General features: G+C 37.1%; 1 protein-coding gene across 1 annotated transcript in view; it reads right to left on the reverse strand.

The window, feature by feature from the left end:
- Positions 1 to 17,701, reverse strand: part of DEPDC1B (DEP domain containing 1B) — a 100,207-nt gene that overhangs the window by 25,664 nt on the left and 56,842 nt on the right. Inside the window, exon 7 of the mRNA XM_040262569.1 lies at positions 15,530 to 15,670. Coding sequence (XP_040118503.1) covers positions 15,530 to 15,670 — 141 coding nt within the window. The remainder of the gene's footprint in view (positions 1 to 15,529; positions 15,671 to 17,701) is intronic.

Consider the following 17,701-nt stretch of genomic DNA (forward strand, 5'->3'; position numbering starts at 1 on the left):
TCATAGGTAAGATTCAAACCTGTGAATCCCTTAAATATATAATTAACAACTTCCTCTCAATAAGTCCAACTTGGTTTTAATTTGTTATTAAAAGTGAATGGTCAGCAATTATTATCAATTAAAAGATTTCACTCTCTACTTAATACCATACTCTACATACATATTAACATAGGGCAGGAATAGAGATGCAAACGGAATGGAGAATGGACTTGTGAACACAGCAGGGAAGGAGAAGGCAGAATGAATTAGGAGAGGAGCACTGCCATGCATACACTGCCGTGTACAGAGCAGCTAGAGGGAAGCTGCTAAACAAGGAAAGGGAGCCCAGCAAGGTGCTCCATGATGACCTAGAGGGGTGGGTTGCAGGGGAGGGAGGGACATTCAAGAGGGAGGGGATATATGTACACATACAACTGAGTCACATTGTTGTACAGCAGAAACTAACACAACATTGTAATTATATTCAAATTAAAAAATTTTTTAATTGAAATGAAAACTAAGAACAACTAACATTCATAATGATAAACCTAATTTATAAAGATGATGAAAATAGCTAACATTTATTAAGCATTTTATTATGAATCTAATAGTGTTCTAAACTCTAATAGTATCCCATTTAATTTTACAATAATCTCTATGAGGTAGATACTATTATAATTTTTATTTACATATAAAGGAAAATGAGGCTTAAAAGATTATATTATTTGTCCAAATTACAGCTAGTCAGTAATAGAGAAGAATTTGAGTCTACCAGCCAATTACTTCCTAAGGATAAATTCATAGAAACAGAAATGTTGGTTCAAAAAATATCCACAAATATTCAATAAACAGACAAATAAAATGGCATTCTTCAACTTAAGGCAAGGATTAGAGAATGAAAAGAACAGAGAATTTCTCAATGAAGCTATATTTGAAACTAGCTCTTTTACAAGAGGGTCCAGAAAACCATTTTCTTGAGAATTCAAAATGAAAGCTGGTTTCAAAATAAAAACGACTGCCAGTTCCCCTCCCACAAAGATTAGGGATGAAAATCTGAATATAACCCTATAAAATATGAGCCATAGGTAAAAGGTTATTTTTATCTAAATGTAAAGGACAAATCATGTGATTTTTTAAATGTGTAAAGGATGGACCATGTATAAAAGGCAAGCATTTTTCACAGCTATCTATTAATACCAATAATATCTGAACAATATTTTCTGAGAAGTCTTCACACTGTGGGGACAATCAGATAAGATTGTGGGAACCTCACATAAGTCCCCACAATCATCTTACTATGTAGGTAGGTAGAGATGAAATTTTAGAGTAGTTTTTTCCAAAAATGTTTTACTACAACTAAAATTAAGAAATACATCTATCACAATAATATATATACAAATACATAGGTATTTAAAACAAAAAAGTTTATAAACATGCCTATTCTTATTATATACAGTGCATTCTGACATTTTATACACTATTCTATGGATTTATCTGTTTTTTTTAAAATGCTGTTCTACTATATAGAATTCCTATCCAAAATGATAGTTTCTGAAACAATGGCCTGCTGCTGCTGCTGCTGCTAAGTCACTTCAGTCGTGTCTGACTCTGTGCGACCCCATAGACAGCAGCCCAACAGGCTCCCCAGTCCCTGGGATTCCCCAGGCAAGAACACTGGAGTGGGTTGCCATTTCCTTCTCCAATGCATGAAAGTGAAAAGTGAAAGTGAAGTCGCTCAGTCGTGTCCGACTCTTCATGTCCCCATGGACTACAGCCTACCAGGCTCCTCCGTCCATGGGATTTTCCAGGCAAGAGTACTGGAGTGGGGTGCCGCTGCCTTCTCCAATGGCCTATGAACTACTAAATCTGAACTGAAGTCTTCATATAACAAATATCCAGGAATACACAGTCAGAAGTCAAATAGATATTCTAGTCTCGAATTTAGGAGGTAGATCTGAGTTTAAGATAAGAACTGAAAATCCTCATGGGTAGGTGATCCATGAAGTGCTACAGATGTGATCAAAGAGAAGATTTGATATTTCTGTAATATTTAAGTCCTTCTGGACATCTTGTCCCAAGGACATTATTTTTCAATCTGTTCAAATGTCAACATTTTCAGTTCTGCCTTTGAATCTTGGAGTGCTCTGTATTGCTTTTCTTAGTTCAAATACATGTAGGAACACTCAAATTTCCAAAAACTCTTTCATTTGAGCTGTCTGTTTCTATTTCCTAACTTCTTTCTCATTGCTAACCATTACCTAGTCTTTTTGCAAGAGAATTTAGCTTTCAAATATCCATGACAGTCTACAGTTGAACTTGAGACATCTTCAACAAGTACTTGAAGTACTCACTGATTTCAAAGAGCTTCTTGATTTTTGTTTAAGGTTCAAAAGAGTTTCAATGCTTTAGCTATTTTATTCTTTGGACTCATCTCATTTTACTAAATAAAAACTAAAAGTAATTTTTTTCATCTTTCATTATTTCTAAAATCTCATCATCACAAAATCACTGAATCCTCCTCTTGAGAAAATAACAAGGGCCTTCTAGAGCCTCAGAGGTAACTTGTTACTGCCACTTCAGAATGATATAATAGTGCTTATCCTAATTATAGACTATAAAGCTCTATCACAAATAGTTTTACATAAAAAAATCTTCCTATCATTTGAGAGAAGACATGGCTAGACAGCAACATATGATTATCCTATCTCAACTTATGCATTGTTCCAATACTTTGTAGTTTTCAAAATGAAACAAAAAATACCCAATAGAAAATGTGTTACCCATCACTTTAAGTTCCATGTTTTCCTACCCATAAGTATGATAGGCATTATTCCTATTTATCACAATGAGAAAATAGGCCCAGAAAAGAAGAGTAATTTACCAGAGTGGGTATAACTAGGTCAACAAACCAATAAGTTACCTGAGCTTTATGTTTCCATTGGTGAAATAAGAATAAAATAATGAAAAAATAAACTAGTCACCAAATTACTTAAGCAATTCATCTGAGACTTTTTTCAATCAGAGAAACATTCTGTTATTTAGCTGAACTAAGGAAGGATAAGTGAATAAAAGAAACCCAACTGCTCCTTACGAAAGTAATAAAATAAAAATCAATGAGAATTTGTAATGTTCTATGTTTTAGAAGTTAGGTGATGCTTTTGGCCATAATGACCAAGTGACAGGTTCAGAATTCTCCAGTGCTTTATGTGACACCTATCTTTGTCACCCTCCTTCCCACTCTCCAAAGATGATATTAGATTTCTATTTTCAAATCATTAGGAACACAAATTTTCATTTTTGCAAAGTAGACCTAATCATTCCATTAACATATACAGTAAGCTATTCCTTATGGGAGCGTCAAAATGGAAGTGAAATTTATATACTTTTGAGAAGGGCTGGAGTTTCTAAAAAGTCAGTGGACCATATCTGTTCAGCCAGAGAATACAAGAGACTTGAGAAGGGTTCACTGTAGTTTTCCAACAACCAAAAGAATATAAAGTTACAGTTTCATTTCCACTGAGAAGAGGTATAAAAAGGAAATGGTTTATTCTAAGCTGTAAGAATTCAATCTATACACCAATTGGTAAGAACTCCCTGCCTACAAATGTTATGTGGCAGTGGGGATGGGAAGGGGAGTTTGGGGAGAGTGGATACATGTATATGTATGACTGAGTCCCTTGGCTGTCAGCCTGAGACTATCACAACACTGTTAATCAGCTATACTCCAATATAAAATAAAAAGTTAAAAAAAAAAAAAAAAAAAAAAGAACTCTCTGCCTAAAAAGAGACACAGTAAGTGAGACTATTCCTCCAGAGACTTTTAGGAAAAGCAAGCAAGTTGCCTTTGTGAACTGGCTTAAAGGCAAATACAGAGTCATGCACAAACAAGATGACGCCCCCTTTCAGACAAAAGTGTCCCAAACTGCTATAACACTTTTAGGAGTTCTTTAGCTTTTATGATTAGAAAGTCTTTCACCCAACCCAACATCAGATAAATATCAACTATTTTAGATTTGCATTTTAAAAATTTAATTCTCTAATCCAGCTGGAATTAAATCCTGCTGAATAGTCTAAAAAAGGTCTTAATTTTTCCCCAAGTTTTGTCAATTATTCTGATGATTACTAGTATACTTATAAATAATGTATGTGTTTAGTTACAGCCAGTGAATGTCTAGGCATTGCCTAAATTTCTATCTTTAAGAACTACCTAACTCACTTTATTCCAACAGTCTTGACCTAACAGTAGTCATTACATTTGGAGGTGATTCAGTATGCTTACTTGGCCCATTGGCAATTTCAAAAGCTCAGGCCATAAGCCCTGGGACCTGACAGCAGAGAGCACCAGCAAGAACTTTGGACTGACGTGGGCAAGAGCCCCTCTCTCTAGTCAAGTGCACCAAATAGGCACTCTCTGAAAAAAAGAACTGTTTTTCCCTAAGGATTACCATGGTATAAGGACCCTGAGACCATCTGAAGCATGGGGACAAAAAGAGATGGCACACAGCTCCAGAGGATCTCTACAAGTCACTATATACAAGAATCAAAAAGAAGAAAACCTAACTTCATGGATATTTCTAGACTAAACAACACAGGTGGAGATCTCAGCCTTTGAGCTAGATGATCACATGTAGCCTGAAAGTGAAAGTTAGTTACTCTGTAGCATCAGACTCTTTGTGACCCCATGGACTGTAGCCCACCAGGCTCCTCCGTCCACGGAATTCTCCAGGCAAGAATACGGAAGCGGGTTGCCATTTCTTTCTCCAGGGATCTTCCCGAACCAGAGATCAAACCTGGGTCTCCCGCACTGCAGGCAGACTTTACCAACTGAGCCACCAGGAGTTAGATAACCAGTCTGCTGCTAAGTTGCTTCAGTCATGTCCGACTCTGTGCGATCCCATAGACGGCAGCCCACCAGGCTCCCCCGTTCCTGGGATTCTCCAGGCAAGAACACTGGAGTGGGTTGCCATTTCCTTCTCCAATGCATGAAAGTTAAAAGTCAAAGTGAAGTTGCTCAGTCGTGTCCGACTCCTAGCGACCCCATGGACTGCAGCCTACCAGGCTCCTCCATCCATGGGATTTTCCAGGCAAGAGTACTGGAATGGGTTGCCATTGCCTCCTCCGAGATAACCAGTCTAGTGAATTCCAATGGCACTTTCTAAATTTCACCTCTACGAGAAAAGGAACAGCAAAGGGCTGTGCAGCCTTCTGGACTATTAGCACATAAATTGGGAGCCACAAGCCCACCTGCCTATAGGAGCAGAAAAACGGAATAAATGAGCAGCAAAAGGGGTCAAGTGAACTTGTCACCATCTGAGAACAACAGGGAGCCCTGGAGTCTTGGTAAATGGGAATTCATGTCCCTAAAACACTGGCTCCCTCTAGTGGAGGCACTCATTACACAGCTATAAGCAGCTTCTACTACTGAAAATTCAAGATCCCAAGCTGCCAGATTTTCCAATTCTTTAATGAAACCAAATCATAAATTCTTACGTAAATTTCCCATTTCTTAACATTCTACAATTAATTATATTAAATTTTCTTTTTAAAACACACAGGTTAAACCAGATGTATTTATGGACACATTTGGCCCATAGTCTAAGATCTCAGCTTTTAATACTATACACAACAAGCCAGTCAATTTTCCAAAACACTCTTTCTTGCTCCCATGATCTTCTGTGCTTCCTTTATGTCTTGTTTCTTCCTCAGTATGCCAACTTATCGCAAGCTACACAACTCAACAGATTCCAGGGAGCATGTGAAGAATGAGTGCATGTGAAGTCTAAGTAAAGGCTGCTATGCTGTCTCATTCACCCTATTCAAGAATCATCCAAATTCTGATGTTGATACAAGAAACTGCCATTTTGGAAAAGAAGATTAGTATTCAGTTATGTTGTTAGGTCAGACTGCTGAGCCAAAGTAAATCATTTTCTTAATTATAGCAGAAAGTCTTAACCTCAAAAAATGGTTTTTTTTTTTTCCTTTTTTTCTTTAAGAGCTCTTCAATATCCTATTCCACCTATCAATGACTGTTCTCAGGGTCACATTTCTGGCAACAAGCTAGTATTATTTCATGCAAGAAGCAAAGGAATGACCCTCAAAAGAAATCCCTTTCCATTGAAACTGCTAATGAATTAGCTTCTACACAAAGCAGACTGATTACTTACTTTATTTTGTCTAAGGGTATCCTATTTCAATCAAAGTAAGAAAAAAGTTTAAGGAATGAGTCAATCCTTCTGGGATTCAACCTACACTGCTAGTTTGCAGTGTAGTTAGATATGACAGGCTTTCCCAGATTCTAACAGGATTGCTATATTAGATAACCTGTTATCCATATAAACAAATTATGGTCTTCCATAACTACATCGTACATTTTCACTATATAAAGATCTAAAAAACACAGTTTTCAGTGCACGGTGTCTGAAATATATTCACTTGAGAATGACTAATCAGGGACAGTTAATATATTACCATTTATATACATTAGTCTATTATTGCTGACACCTAAGTATAATAAATTCTCCATTCTAACCATCCTTCTCCACCTCAAACTCTATAGGTAATATTTTAGATGGTGGCTGACTCTGCCATCAATTTAAGAGACAACCAGCTTCAATTCCTAGATGAGATCAAAATGAGCAACTGGGGTTAGGGATAGACAAGTGACATCACAAATATAACTGATTCAAATTGGATTTCATACATTTTAAAACACCTTCCATTTGATTTTCTAGAAGCCAGTTGCTCAAATGATAAGTTTTTCAGTCAGCTTCCACCAAGCTTCCAACTGACCCTGCCGATTTCAGGGGTGTCAAGAACCAAAGCAGTTATATCACAAGTCCAGGCTACAGTGCAAGCCTCCTGTCATTTAGACTATACACAGAGCATATCCAGTGGTGACCCACGTGTCTCTGCTCAACCAGATTTGATGTCCTCAACCATCACAGTCATCTCCAGAAGAGACAGAACTCAAAATAAAAATAAATTTGAAAGGATGTTAGCTGTGTTATTAGGTTACAGAGAATAATGGTTCAATATCACTTACAAGTTCAAATTTTCCATATGGGGAGAGGAGACAAAATGGCAGAGTGGAAGAACATGAGCTCATCTCTTCTTATGGAAACACCAAAATCACAACTGCTGAACAAACATCAACAATAAATGCTGGAACCTACCCAAAAAAATACCCTACATCGAAAGACAAAGAAGCAGCCACAACACGATGGTAGCAGAGACACGATAAAATCAAATCCCATACATCCTGGGCAAGCGACCCACAAACTGAAAAATACCACACCACAGGAGCTCCCCCACAGGGGTGAGACCTGTCAGGTCCCTGTAAAGCTTCCCAGTCTGGGGAAGAAGAGTTTCTAAGAATCTGGCTTTGAAGGCCAGTGGGGTTTGATCATCGGAATTCACAGGACTGGGGAGACAGAAACTCTACTCTTTGAGGGTGCACACAGGGTCTCATGCTCATCAGGACCCAGGGGGAAAAAAGCGGTGACATCATAAGAGCCTGGGCCAGACTTACCTGCGAGAACTGAAGGTCTCCTGTGGAGGCAGGGGGCGGCTGAAGCTCACTGTACGGGCAAGGACAGTGGTGGTGGCAGTCCTAGGGAGTACCCATTGATTTAAGCCCTCCTGGAGGCCACCATTTTCTCACCAAGACTTCATCCCACTCATCTGCACCCAGGCTCCAATGCTGGCACACCTCAGGCCAAACCACCAAGGTGGAAATTCAGCCACACTCATCAGCAGATAGGCTATTTAGTCTTCCTGAACACACAACTTCCAGATAAACACACCCTCTGACATGGCTCTGCCCTCAAGAGGGACAAGACTCACCCACCAGTAGGCAAAACCACCGCCTCCCACCAGGAAGCCTGAACAAGCCTCTCAGACAGCCTCATCCACTAGGCAACAGATAGCAGAGGCAAGAAGAACCACAACTCTGCAGCTTGTGGAATAGAAACCATAACCACAGAAAGTTAGACAAAATAAGACAGCAGAAAATATGTCCTAGATGAAGGAACAAGATAAAAACCCACAAGAACAACTAAATGAATGGAGCTAGGCAATCTACCTAAAAAAAGAACTCAGGGTACTGACAGTAAAGATGACAGAAGAGCTCAGAAAAAGACTGGATGCACTGATTGAAAAGATAGAAGAAATTTTTAACAAAGAGACAGAGAATAAACAAAGATGAACAATACAATAACTGAAATGAAAATACACAAGAAGGAATCAATAGCAGAATAACTGAGGGAAAGGAACAAATAAGTGAACTGAAAGACAGAATGGTAGAAATCACTGCCATGGAATAGAATAAAAGAAAAAAAAAAGACTGAAAAGAAATGAGGGCAGTCTAAGAGACCTCTGGGACAGCAATTAAATGTACCAACATTCATATTATAGGGGTCCCAGAAGCAGAAGAGAGAGAGAAAGGACCTGAGGAAATATCTGAAGAGATAATAGCTGAAAATGTCCCAACATGGGAAAGGAAACAGTCACCCAAGTCCACAGAACACACAGAGTACCAGGCAAGTAAACCCAAGAAGGACCACACTGAGACATGGTTGTCAAACTGACAAAACTAAGTACAAACAAAAAATATTTAAAACAAAAATGGAAAAACAACAAACAATATACATGGGAATTCCCAAGGTTATCAGCTGATATCTCAGGAGAAACTCTGCAGGCCAGAAAGAACTGGAACAATATATGTAAAGTGATGAAAGGGAAGATCCTACAACCAAGAATACTCTACCCAGCAAGCCTCTCATTCAGATTCCATGGAGAAATAAAAAGTTTTACAGATAAGCAAAAGCTAAGAGAATTCAGCACCACCAAACCAGCTTTGCGATATTTGCTACAGGAACTTCCCTAGGCAGAAAAGACCACAACTAGAAACAAGAAAATTACCAATGAAAAAGCTCACCAGTAAAGGAAAACATAAAGGTTGGAAATCATCTACACACAAATATGATATTAAAATCAGCAACCGTGAGAAGAGAGACTAATGCAGAATATTGGAAACACCTTTGGAATTAAAAGACCAGCAACTTAAAACAATCTTGTGTATATACAGATTGCTATATCAAAACCTCCTAGTAACTGCAAACTGAAAATTTACAATAGACACACAACCAAAACACAACACTAAAGTTAGTCAAGAAATCACAAGAGGACAAAAGAGAAAGAGAAGAAAAAACACCTACAAAAACATCCAATTACCAAAAAAAAAAGCCAAAACATTAACAAAATGGCAATAAGACCATACATACCCATGGTTACCTTAAACATAAATGGATTAAATGCTCCAACTAAAAGACACAGATTGGCTGAATGGATATAAAAACAAGACATGTATATAAGATGTTTATAAGAGACCCACTTCAGATGTAGGAGCATACACAGACTGAAAATGAGGGTATGGAAAAAGGTTTTCTATGAAAATGAAAATCAAATGAAAGTTGGAGTAGCAATACTCATACCAGACAAAATCAATTAATAGAGACACTACATAATGATCAAGGGATAAATCCAAGAAGATGATATAACAACTGTAAATATATATATATGTACCCAGTTCCAATAGGAGCATCTCAATATATGAAGCAAATATAACAGCCACAAAAGGAGAAATGACAGTAACACAATAGTAGTGGAGGACTTTAACACCATTCTTGGATCAATGGACAGATAATCCAGATAGAAAATCAATAAGGAAATATAGGCCTTGAGTGACACATTAGACAAGATGATTTAATTGCTATTTATAGAGCATTCCATTCAAAAGCAGCAGAACACGCATTCTTCTCATGCGCACACAGAACATTCTCCAGGGTTGACCACATGCTGGCCATAAAGCAAGCCTCAGTAAATTTAAGAAAAGTGAAATTATATCAAGTATCTTTTCTGACCACAATGCTATGAAATCAGAGATCCACTACAAATTTAAAAACTGTAAAAAAAAAAAAAAAAACCCACACATACACAAACAAATGGGAGGCTAAACAATACGCTACTAAAAAACCAATGAGTCACTGAAGAAATCAAAGAGGAAATTGAAAAATTACCTACAGACAAATGAAAACAAAACATAACAATCCAAGATCCATGAAACATGGCAAAAACACTTCTAATCTGTGCAACCCTATGGACTGCAGCCTGCCAATCCTCTGTCCATAGGATCTTCCAGGCAAGAATACTGGAGTGTGTTGCCTTTTCTTCCATTAGGGGATCTTCTCAATCCAGGGATCAAATCCGCATCTCTTACATCTCCTGCATTGGCAGGCAGGTTCTTTACCACTAGCACCACCTGGGAAGCTCCTCTAAGATCTAAGAGTGTAGCAATACAATCTTACCTCAGGAAACAAGAAAAATCTCAAATAAACAATCTAACCTTAAACCACAAGCAAGCAGAGAAAGAAGACCAAACACCCAAAGTTAGTAGAAGGAAAGAAATCATAAATATTAGAACAAAAATAAGAGAAGTACAGACAACAGAAAAGATCAATGAAACTAAAAGCTGGTTCTTTGAAAAGATAAACAACAACAACAACAAAAAATAAACCTTTAGCCAGATTTATCAAGAAAAAGAAAAGGCTCAAATCAATAAAACTAGAAATGAAAAAGAAGTTATAATGAACACCACAGAAATACAAAGGATCATAAGAGACTACTACAAGCAACTATATGCCAATAAAATGGAAAATCTAGAGAAATGGACAAATTTTTAGAAAGATAGAATTTCTGAAGATCAAACCAGTTAGAAAATATGAACTGACCAATCACAAGTACTGAAACTGATTTGAAAACTCCCAACAGACAATTTTATCAGACATTTAAAGAAGAGTTAAGATCTATCCTTCTGAAACTATTCTAAAACAGTGCTCAGGAAGGAACACCCCCAAAATCATTCTATGAGGCCACCAGCACCCTGATACCAAAACTAGACAAAGATATCACAAAAAAAGAAAATTACAGGCCAATATCACTGCTGAATACAGATGCAAAAATCCTCAACAACATCCTAGCAGACCGAAAGAAACAATGCACGAAAAGGATCAAATACCATAATCAAGTGGGATTTATCCCAGTGATACAAGGATTTTTCCATACTCACAAATCAGTGTTGTATACCATATCAACAAACTGAAGAATAAAAACCATATCATCTCAGTAGATGCAGAAAAAGCTTTGGACAAAATTCAACATCCATTTATGATTAGAAAAAAAAACCTCTCGAGAAAGTGGGCACAGAGGGAACATTGTTGTTGTTCAGTCACCCAGTCAAGTCCGACTTTTTGCGACCCCTATGGACTGTTCGTTCCCATACAGGGAACATACCTCAACATAATAAAAGCCATATATGACAAACCTACAGCAAACATCATACTCAACAGTGAAAAGCTGAAAGCATTTCCGCTAAGATCAGGTATAAGGCAAAGATGTCCACTCTTGCCACTTTTTTCAACACTGTTTTAGAAGTCCTAGCAACAGCAATCAGAGAAGAAATAAAAGAAATCCAAATTAGGAAAGAAATAAAGCTGTCAGTGTTTGCAGATGACATGATACTATACACAGAAAATCCTAAAGATGCTACTAGAAAACTACTAGTGCTCATCAATGAACTCAGTAAAGTTGCAGGATACAAAATTAATACACAGAAATCTGTTGCATTTCCATATGCTAACAATGAAAGATCAAAAAGAGAGACAATCCCAGTTACCACTGCAACGAAAAGAAGAAAATACCTAGGAATAAACCTATCTAAGGAGGCAAAAGACCTGTACTCTAAAAATGGTAAGGTGCTCATAAAGAAATTAAAGATAACAAAAAATAGAAAGATATACCTTGGATTAGAAGAATCAATACTGTCAAAATGACTATACTACCCAAGGCAATATACAGATTCAGTGCAATTTCTATAAAATGGCATTTTTCACAAAACTAGAACAAAAAACTTTAAATCTGTATGGAAGCACAAATAGCCAAAGCAATTTTGAGAAAAAAGAACGGAGCTGCAGGAATCAGGTTCCCTAAATTCTGCTTATACTACAAAGCTGCTGTCATCAAAACAGTACAGAACTGGCACAAAAACAGAAAATAAATCAATAGAACAGGAAAGAAAGCCCAGAAATAAACTACACACCTATGGTCAATTAATCTACAACAAAAAAGGAAAAGCCATGCAGTGGGGAAATGACAGTCCCTTCAATAAATGGTGCTGAGAAAATTGGACAGCCACATGTAAAAAAACGAAATTAGAACACTGTTTGACACCATGCACAAAAATAAACTCAAAATGAATTAAAGGCCTAAATATAAGTAAGGACCCTATAAAACTCTTAGAGGAAAATATAGGCAGAACACTGTGACATAAATTGCAACAATATCTTTTTCAAGCCATCTCCTAGAGTAATGGCAATAAAAACAAACAAATGGGACCTGATTAAACTCAAAAGCTTTTGTAAACCTAACGAACGGGGGCGAGGGAGGGGACGTATGTACACCTATGGCTGATTCATGTTGACATTTGATAGAAAACAAAATTCTGTAAAGCAATTATCCTTCAATTAAAAATTAAAAAAAAGAATGGGGGCTTCCCAGGTGGCACTAGTGGTAAAGAAGTCGCCTCCCTATGCAGGAGACGTAAGAGATGCAGGTTCAATTGCTGGGTTGGGAAGATCCCCTGGAGGAGGGCATGGCAACCCACTCCGGTATTCTTGCCTGGAGAATCTCATAGACAGAAGAGCCTGGCAGGCTATGGTCCACAGGGTCGCAAAGAGTTGCGACTTAGCAAACAAGCACAGTGAAGGAAACCATAAAGCAAACAAAAAGACAACCTACAGATGGGAGAAAATATTTGCAAATAATGTGACCAAAGGGATTAATCTCCAAAATTTACAAACAGTTCATGTGGCTAAATATTTAAAAAAAAAAAAAAAATCCAAAAAATGGGCAGAAGTCTCCACATTTCTCCAAGAATACAGATGGCCAAGAGGCATATGAAAAGATAATCAACATCAATAATTAGTAAAGAAATGCAAATCAAAACTACAATGAGATATCACCTCACACCAGTCAGAATGGCCATTATAAAAAAAAAGTCTACAAACAATAAATATTGGAGAGGGCCTGGAGAAAACGGAACCCTCCTACACTGTTGGGTGGGAATGTAAATTGATACAGCCACTATGGAGACAAATATGGAGGTTCCTTCAGAAATAAAAATAGAGCTACCTTAAAAACAGAGCTAGAGTAGGATCCAGCTATCTGGCCATATATCCAGAGAAAAACATGGTTTGAAAGGATACATGCACCCCAATGTTCACTGTGGCACGTTTACAAGAGCCAAGACATGAAAGCAACCTAAATGTCCATCGATAGATGAATGGGAAAAGAAGTGTGGTACATATATAAATGGACCTACTCAGTCATTAAAAGGAATGAAACGTCATTTGCAGCAACCTGGATGGACCTAGAGATTACCATACTGAGTGCAGTAAGACAGAGAAAGGGAGATAACATGCTATCGCTTATATGTGAAATCTTAAAAAAAAAATGATACAAATGAACTTATTTACAAAACAGAAACAGACTCACAGACTTAGAGAACAAACTATGGTTACCAGAGGATGGGCAGGAGGGAGGGGTAGACTGTGAATCTGGAACTACCATGTACATACTCCTGTATTTAAATAGATAACCAACAGGGACCTACTGTACAGCACAGGAAACTCTGCTCAATACTCTGGAATTGCCTAAATGGGTAAAAAAACAATGGATACAGTTATGTTTATGCATAACTGAACTACTTTGCTGTACATCTGAAACTAACAACATTGTTAATCAAATATACTCTAACATAAAATAAAATTTTTAAATACAATTTTTTTAAAAATTCCAAGTTCTTTTGTTTCAAAATCAGATCACTTTACCATAAAACATTATGAAAATGGAAAATGACAAGAAAATCTAAGAATTGGTTTTTAATCTTGTCTTTGGAATTATTTTACCAGTGGCATAAAGGCACTAAGAACAGCTAGTACTCATCATTCAGAGAAGGTGATGGCACCCCACTCTAGTACTCTTGCCTGGAGAATCCCATGGACGGAGGAGCCTGGTAGGCTGCAGCCCATGGGGTCGCTAAGAGTCGGACACGACTGACCAACTTCACTTTCACTTTTCACTTTCATGCATTGGAGAAGGAAATGGCAACCCACTCCAGTGTTCTTGCCTGGAGAATCCCAGGGACAGCGGAGCCTGGTGGACTGCAGTCTATGGGGTCGCACAGAGTCGGACACGACTGAAGCAACTTAGCAGCAGCAGCAGCAGCAGTACTCATCATTAGGCATGATATTCACAAGTACACAAGCCTCCAATATTCCTTGGTGGAAAACAAAATATCAAGAAGACCCAGTGGTCTCAAAACACAGTAACAGGCCTAAACCCTTCATCTGTTCTTAATATTGGGACTTCCAGTTCTTACTACTGATCTCTCTGAAACAAACTCCCTCTTAGATACATGATTTAAAATTGTTCCATGTTGTTTATTATCAGAAATCCTATGAAATCTTAAAATGTAAAGCACTGTGCTAAGAGACTAGGTATATTATTCACATATTGCTGATACTTTGTTGGGATACTATGGCAGCATACATACTTTCTAAGAAGAAAACAGGACAGGAGAAAGGGAAGAGAAGGGGAAGCAAGAATGAGAAAGAGAAGGAAGAATGGGAAGGTGAAGACTGTTAAACTCCACAACACTCAAAACCAAAAGGACATTAATTTCTACAAATTTACATAAAAATTTACCCACAGAGTGATTTGGTCATTAAAGCAAACATTTGTTTACAAGAAAACAATAATACTTATTCAACAATCACAACAGGAACAGAAAAAACTGATTTCCAAGGAGAAAGGAATATCAGAAAGATCTACACCAATAATATTGATTTTTCCCTCTTTTAACATGTTTCTTTGACAGTGTACAACATTCTGAAATATAAATATATGTAAGAAATCACAATAAGTTTTAGACAATAATAGTTACTATATTTATTTTACATGTCACAAATAACAAATAATCCTACAAAACTCTGTTACTTCTATAAAAAGAAGATCTCTAAACGATTATCTCTCACAGTTGACTATTCATGAAGTCATATCCAGAGTAGTCATGAACAGTAAATGTCAAATTTACATTATTCTCTATCAGTATACATTTTTTTTGGTATAAAAATGATATGAACATATTACTCTTTCCTAAGAAATAAAAACTACTGGTCCATGTTTAGGTTTATTAATCAGTTCAGTTCAGTTCAGTCGCCCAGTCGTGTGTAACTCTTTGCAACCCCACGAACTGCAGCACGCCAGGCCTCCCTGTCCTTCCTGCATAGAGCAAGACTCCAACTAGGCAAGCAGCTCATTTGTTTTTATTTCAAAAATACTACGGAAATTGGGCTAGTGGAAGTCTCAAGACAAAGAAAAATGAAATGTGTGCATATCAATAATGAAGATATACGTTCCCTGTATTCCAACTTACCTAATACACTGACAAAGGCATCAAAAAGGTGAAACGTAAGTAGAGGCTCTTTCAAGTGACCGTAGTAATCAGCTACAGTTTTAAAGACATCTTTTTCAAATCCTAAATACATAGGCTGCTGCAAATCTGAACAATTAGGCCCTGTTAAAAAAGAGAAAGAAAAACACTAGTAAGGCAATCACCTGCAAGTATTGATATTAGTCTCTGTGCATATATGTGGTACATACAGATATGCAAAATCAGAAAAGTTTTCAAGGGTAAAATTGATATTATACATTTTACTTATATAAATATGCTTTATGTCTAAATTAAAATCTATTCTAAAACAATGAGGAAAACACTGGCTCACTTCCATTTTCAAAAAAAAACCCGACTCTTTTGTGACCTTCTGAAAGATATTTTTATTAAATGCAGACAGTGATAATTTTCTTTCAACTATATAATATTTGCCTAGTCTAATACAGTAACTACCTCACCTATGTAACATAATCTATAAAGCAATTTTTAAAGCTTGTAATTATTTTAGCACTGCTGTATTATAAAGTTCTAGAATCAGAGTTGAGTGAAATAAATAATTCTGCCTCTAAACAATTTGACTCATAAGAATGTATACTCTTTTTCCTGAAGATATTCTGAAAAGGAGATTTTACATTGTGTCTTAAATTCATTCTGATTATAAAATTCTCCATTTGATCACCATCAAAAGATAATGTGTATTAAAAAAAATTTTTTTTTAATGTTAAAGCTGCTCAAACAGAGACCATGGAAGACTAGATAAAGTGGCCTCTAAGTTCCTATTCAATTTTTTGATCTAAAAGTCTAGGTTTTATTTACCCAATGCTTTTGAGTGAATAGTGGCATTTAATGAATTTTTATTAAACAAAATTATAATAGAAAATAATACCAAAGCAGAATCAAACTGATGTTTTCTGTTAAAAAGAAGTTTAAAAATAAAAGATAATTTATCAAGCAGAACCGTATTGCAAAGAAATATGGTTCTAAGAAATAAGTTCTGAGAAACTTGGAACAACCAAGAAACCAAGAAGCTTGGGATAAGTGAAGCAAAGATCCCCTTGTATCAGGGACCAAAGAGGAACAAGAAATGCTTAGCTCTCTATGGTGAAAGTGAAAGTGTTAGTCGCTCAGTCATGTCTGACTCTTCGTGACCCCATGGACCATAGTCTGCCAGGCTCCTATGTCCATGGAATTCTCCAGGAAAGAATACTGGAGTGGGTTGCCATTCCTTTCTCCAAGGGATCTTCTTCACCCAGGGATCGAACCCAGGTCTCCTGCACTGCAGGCGGATTTTTACCATCTGAGCCATCAGAGAAGCCCGAAGCTCTCTACCGGGCTGGCAGCAAAGACCCACAGCAATCCATATACAGATGGAAGAATTTACATCTCCAAGCAGAGAGAGCAACTAACTGGATCTGCCCATGCCTGAGGGAAATGGCAAGTGGTCCACTGCCACTGTGGTTGGCCAACATTGTCTATTTCCATCACCGCATGAAGAAAGTGATGTTGACTGCTCTGGTCAGTTCTGGGCCAGCAGAACACAAGACTAAACAACTGTACCCTAACAGATTTCTACCCTCAGGACAGCAGAAGCAGCCAGTAAAAACTGAAAGGAAATTCTTCCTACAGAATCACTGTAACTAATGAGAAAGGGTCAAACAAAAAAGGACAGTTAAGGATTCTGGGCCTTCATATCTCCAAGCCATTGAAACATTATGAAAACTGCTTTTTGTCAGTCTCCTTAAAAAGTCTCTTACCTTTTAATGTTCTATATGCTGCTTATAAATAACCTGGATTAAAATAATGAAAATTATTAAATGTGTGGTACCTCATTAACCTAGTGGCAAACACAGCCATTTTCACTTGCTTCCTCTTCTGAAATATCCCAAGCTTAGTCAGTTGAAATTGCGTGACATGTCTTAGCAAGCAATACATGTCACCTTGAACTATTTATTCCCTCTAAGGATTAAAGTATGCAGTTCATTCTAAGCAGTTGTATCTTTTACAGAACACTTTATCATTCTTGACAAAAATACGCAAAAATAAGCCAAGAAAAAGTTTTCTTTCAAATGCCAGTGCATGGCAAGCCCATGAGAGAAGGCTAAGTTCAAAGATCTTTTGTTTTTCTATCATGTTGAATTTCAGAAAATATTTTTA

Source organism: Oryx dammah, unplaced genomic scaffold (assembly GCF_014754425.2).
Source record: "Oryx dammah isolate SB20612 unplaced genomic scaffold, SCBI_Odam_1.1 HiC_scaffold_20, whole genome shotgun sequence".
In the NCBI taxonomy this organism is placed as follows: domain Eukaryota; kingdom Metazoa; phylum Chordata; class Mammalia; order Artiodactyla; family Bovidae; genus Oryx; species Oryx dammah.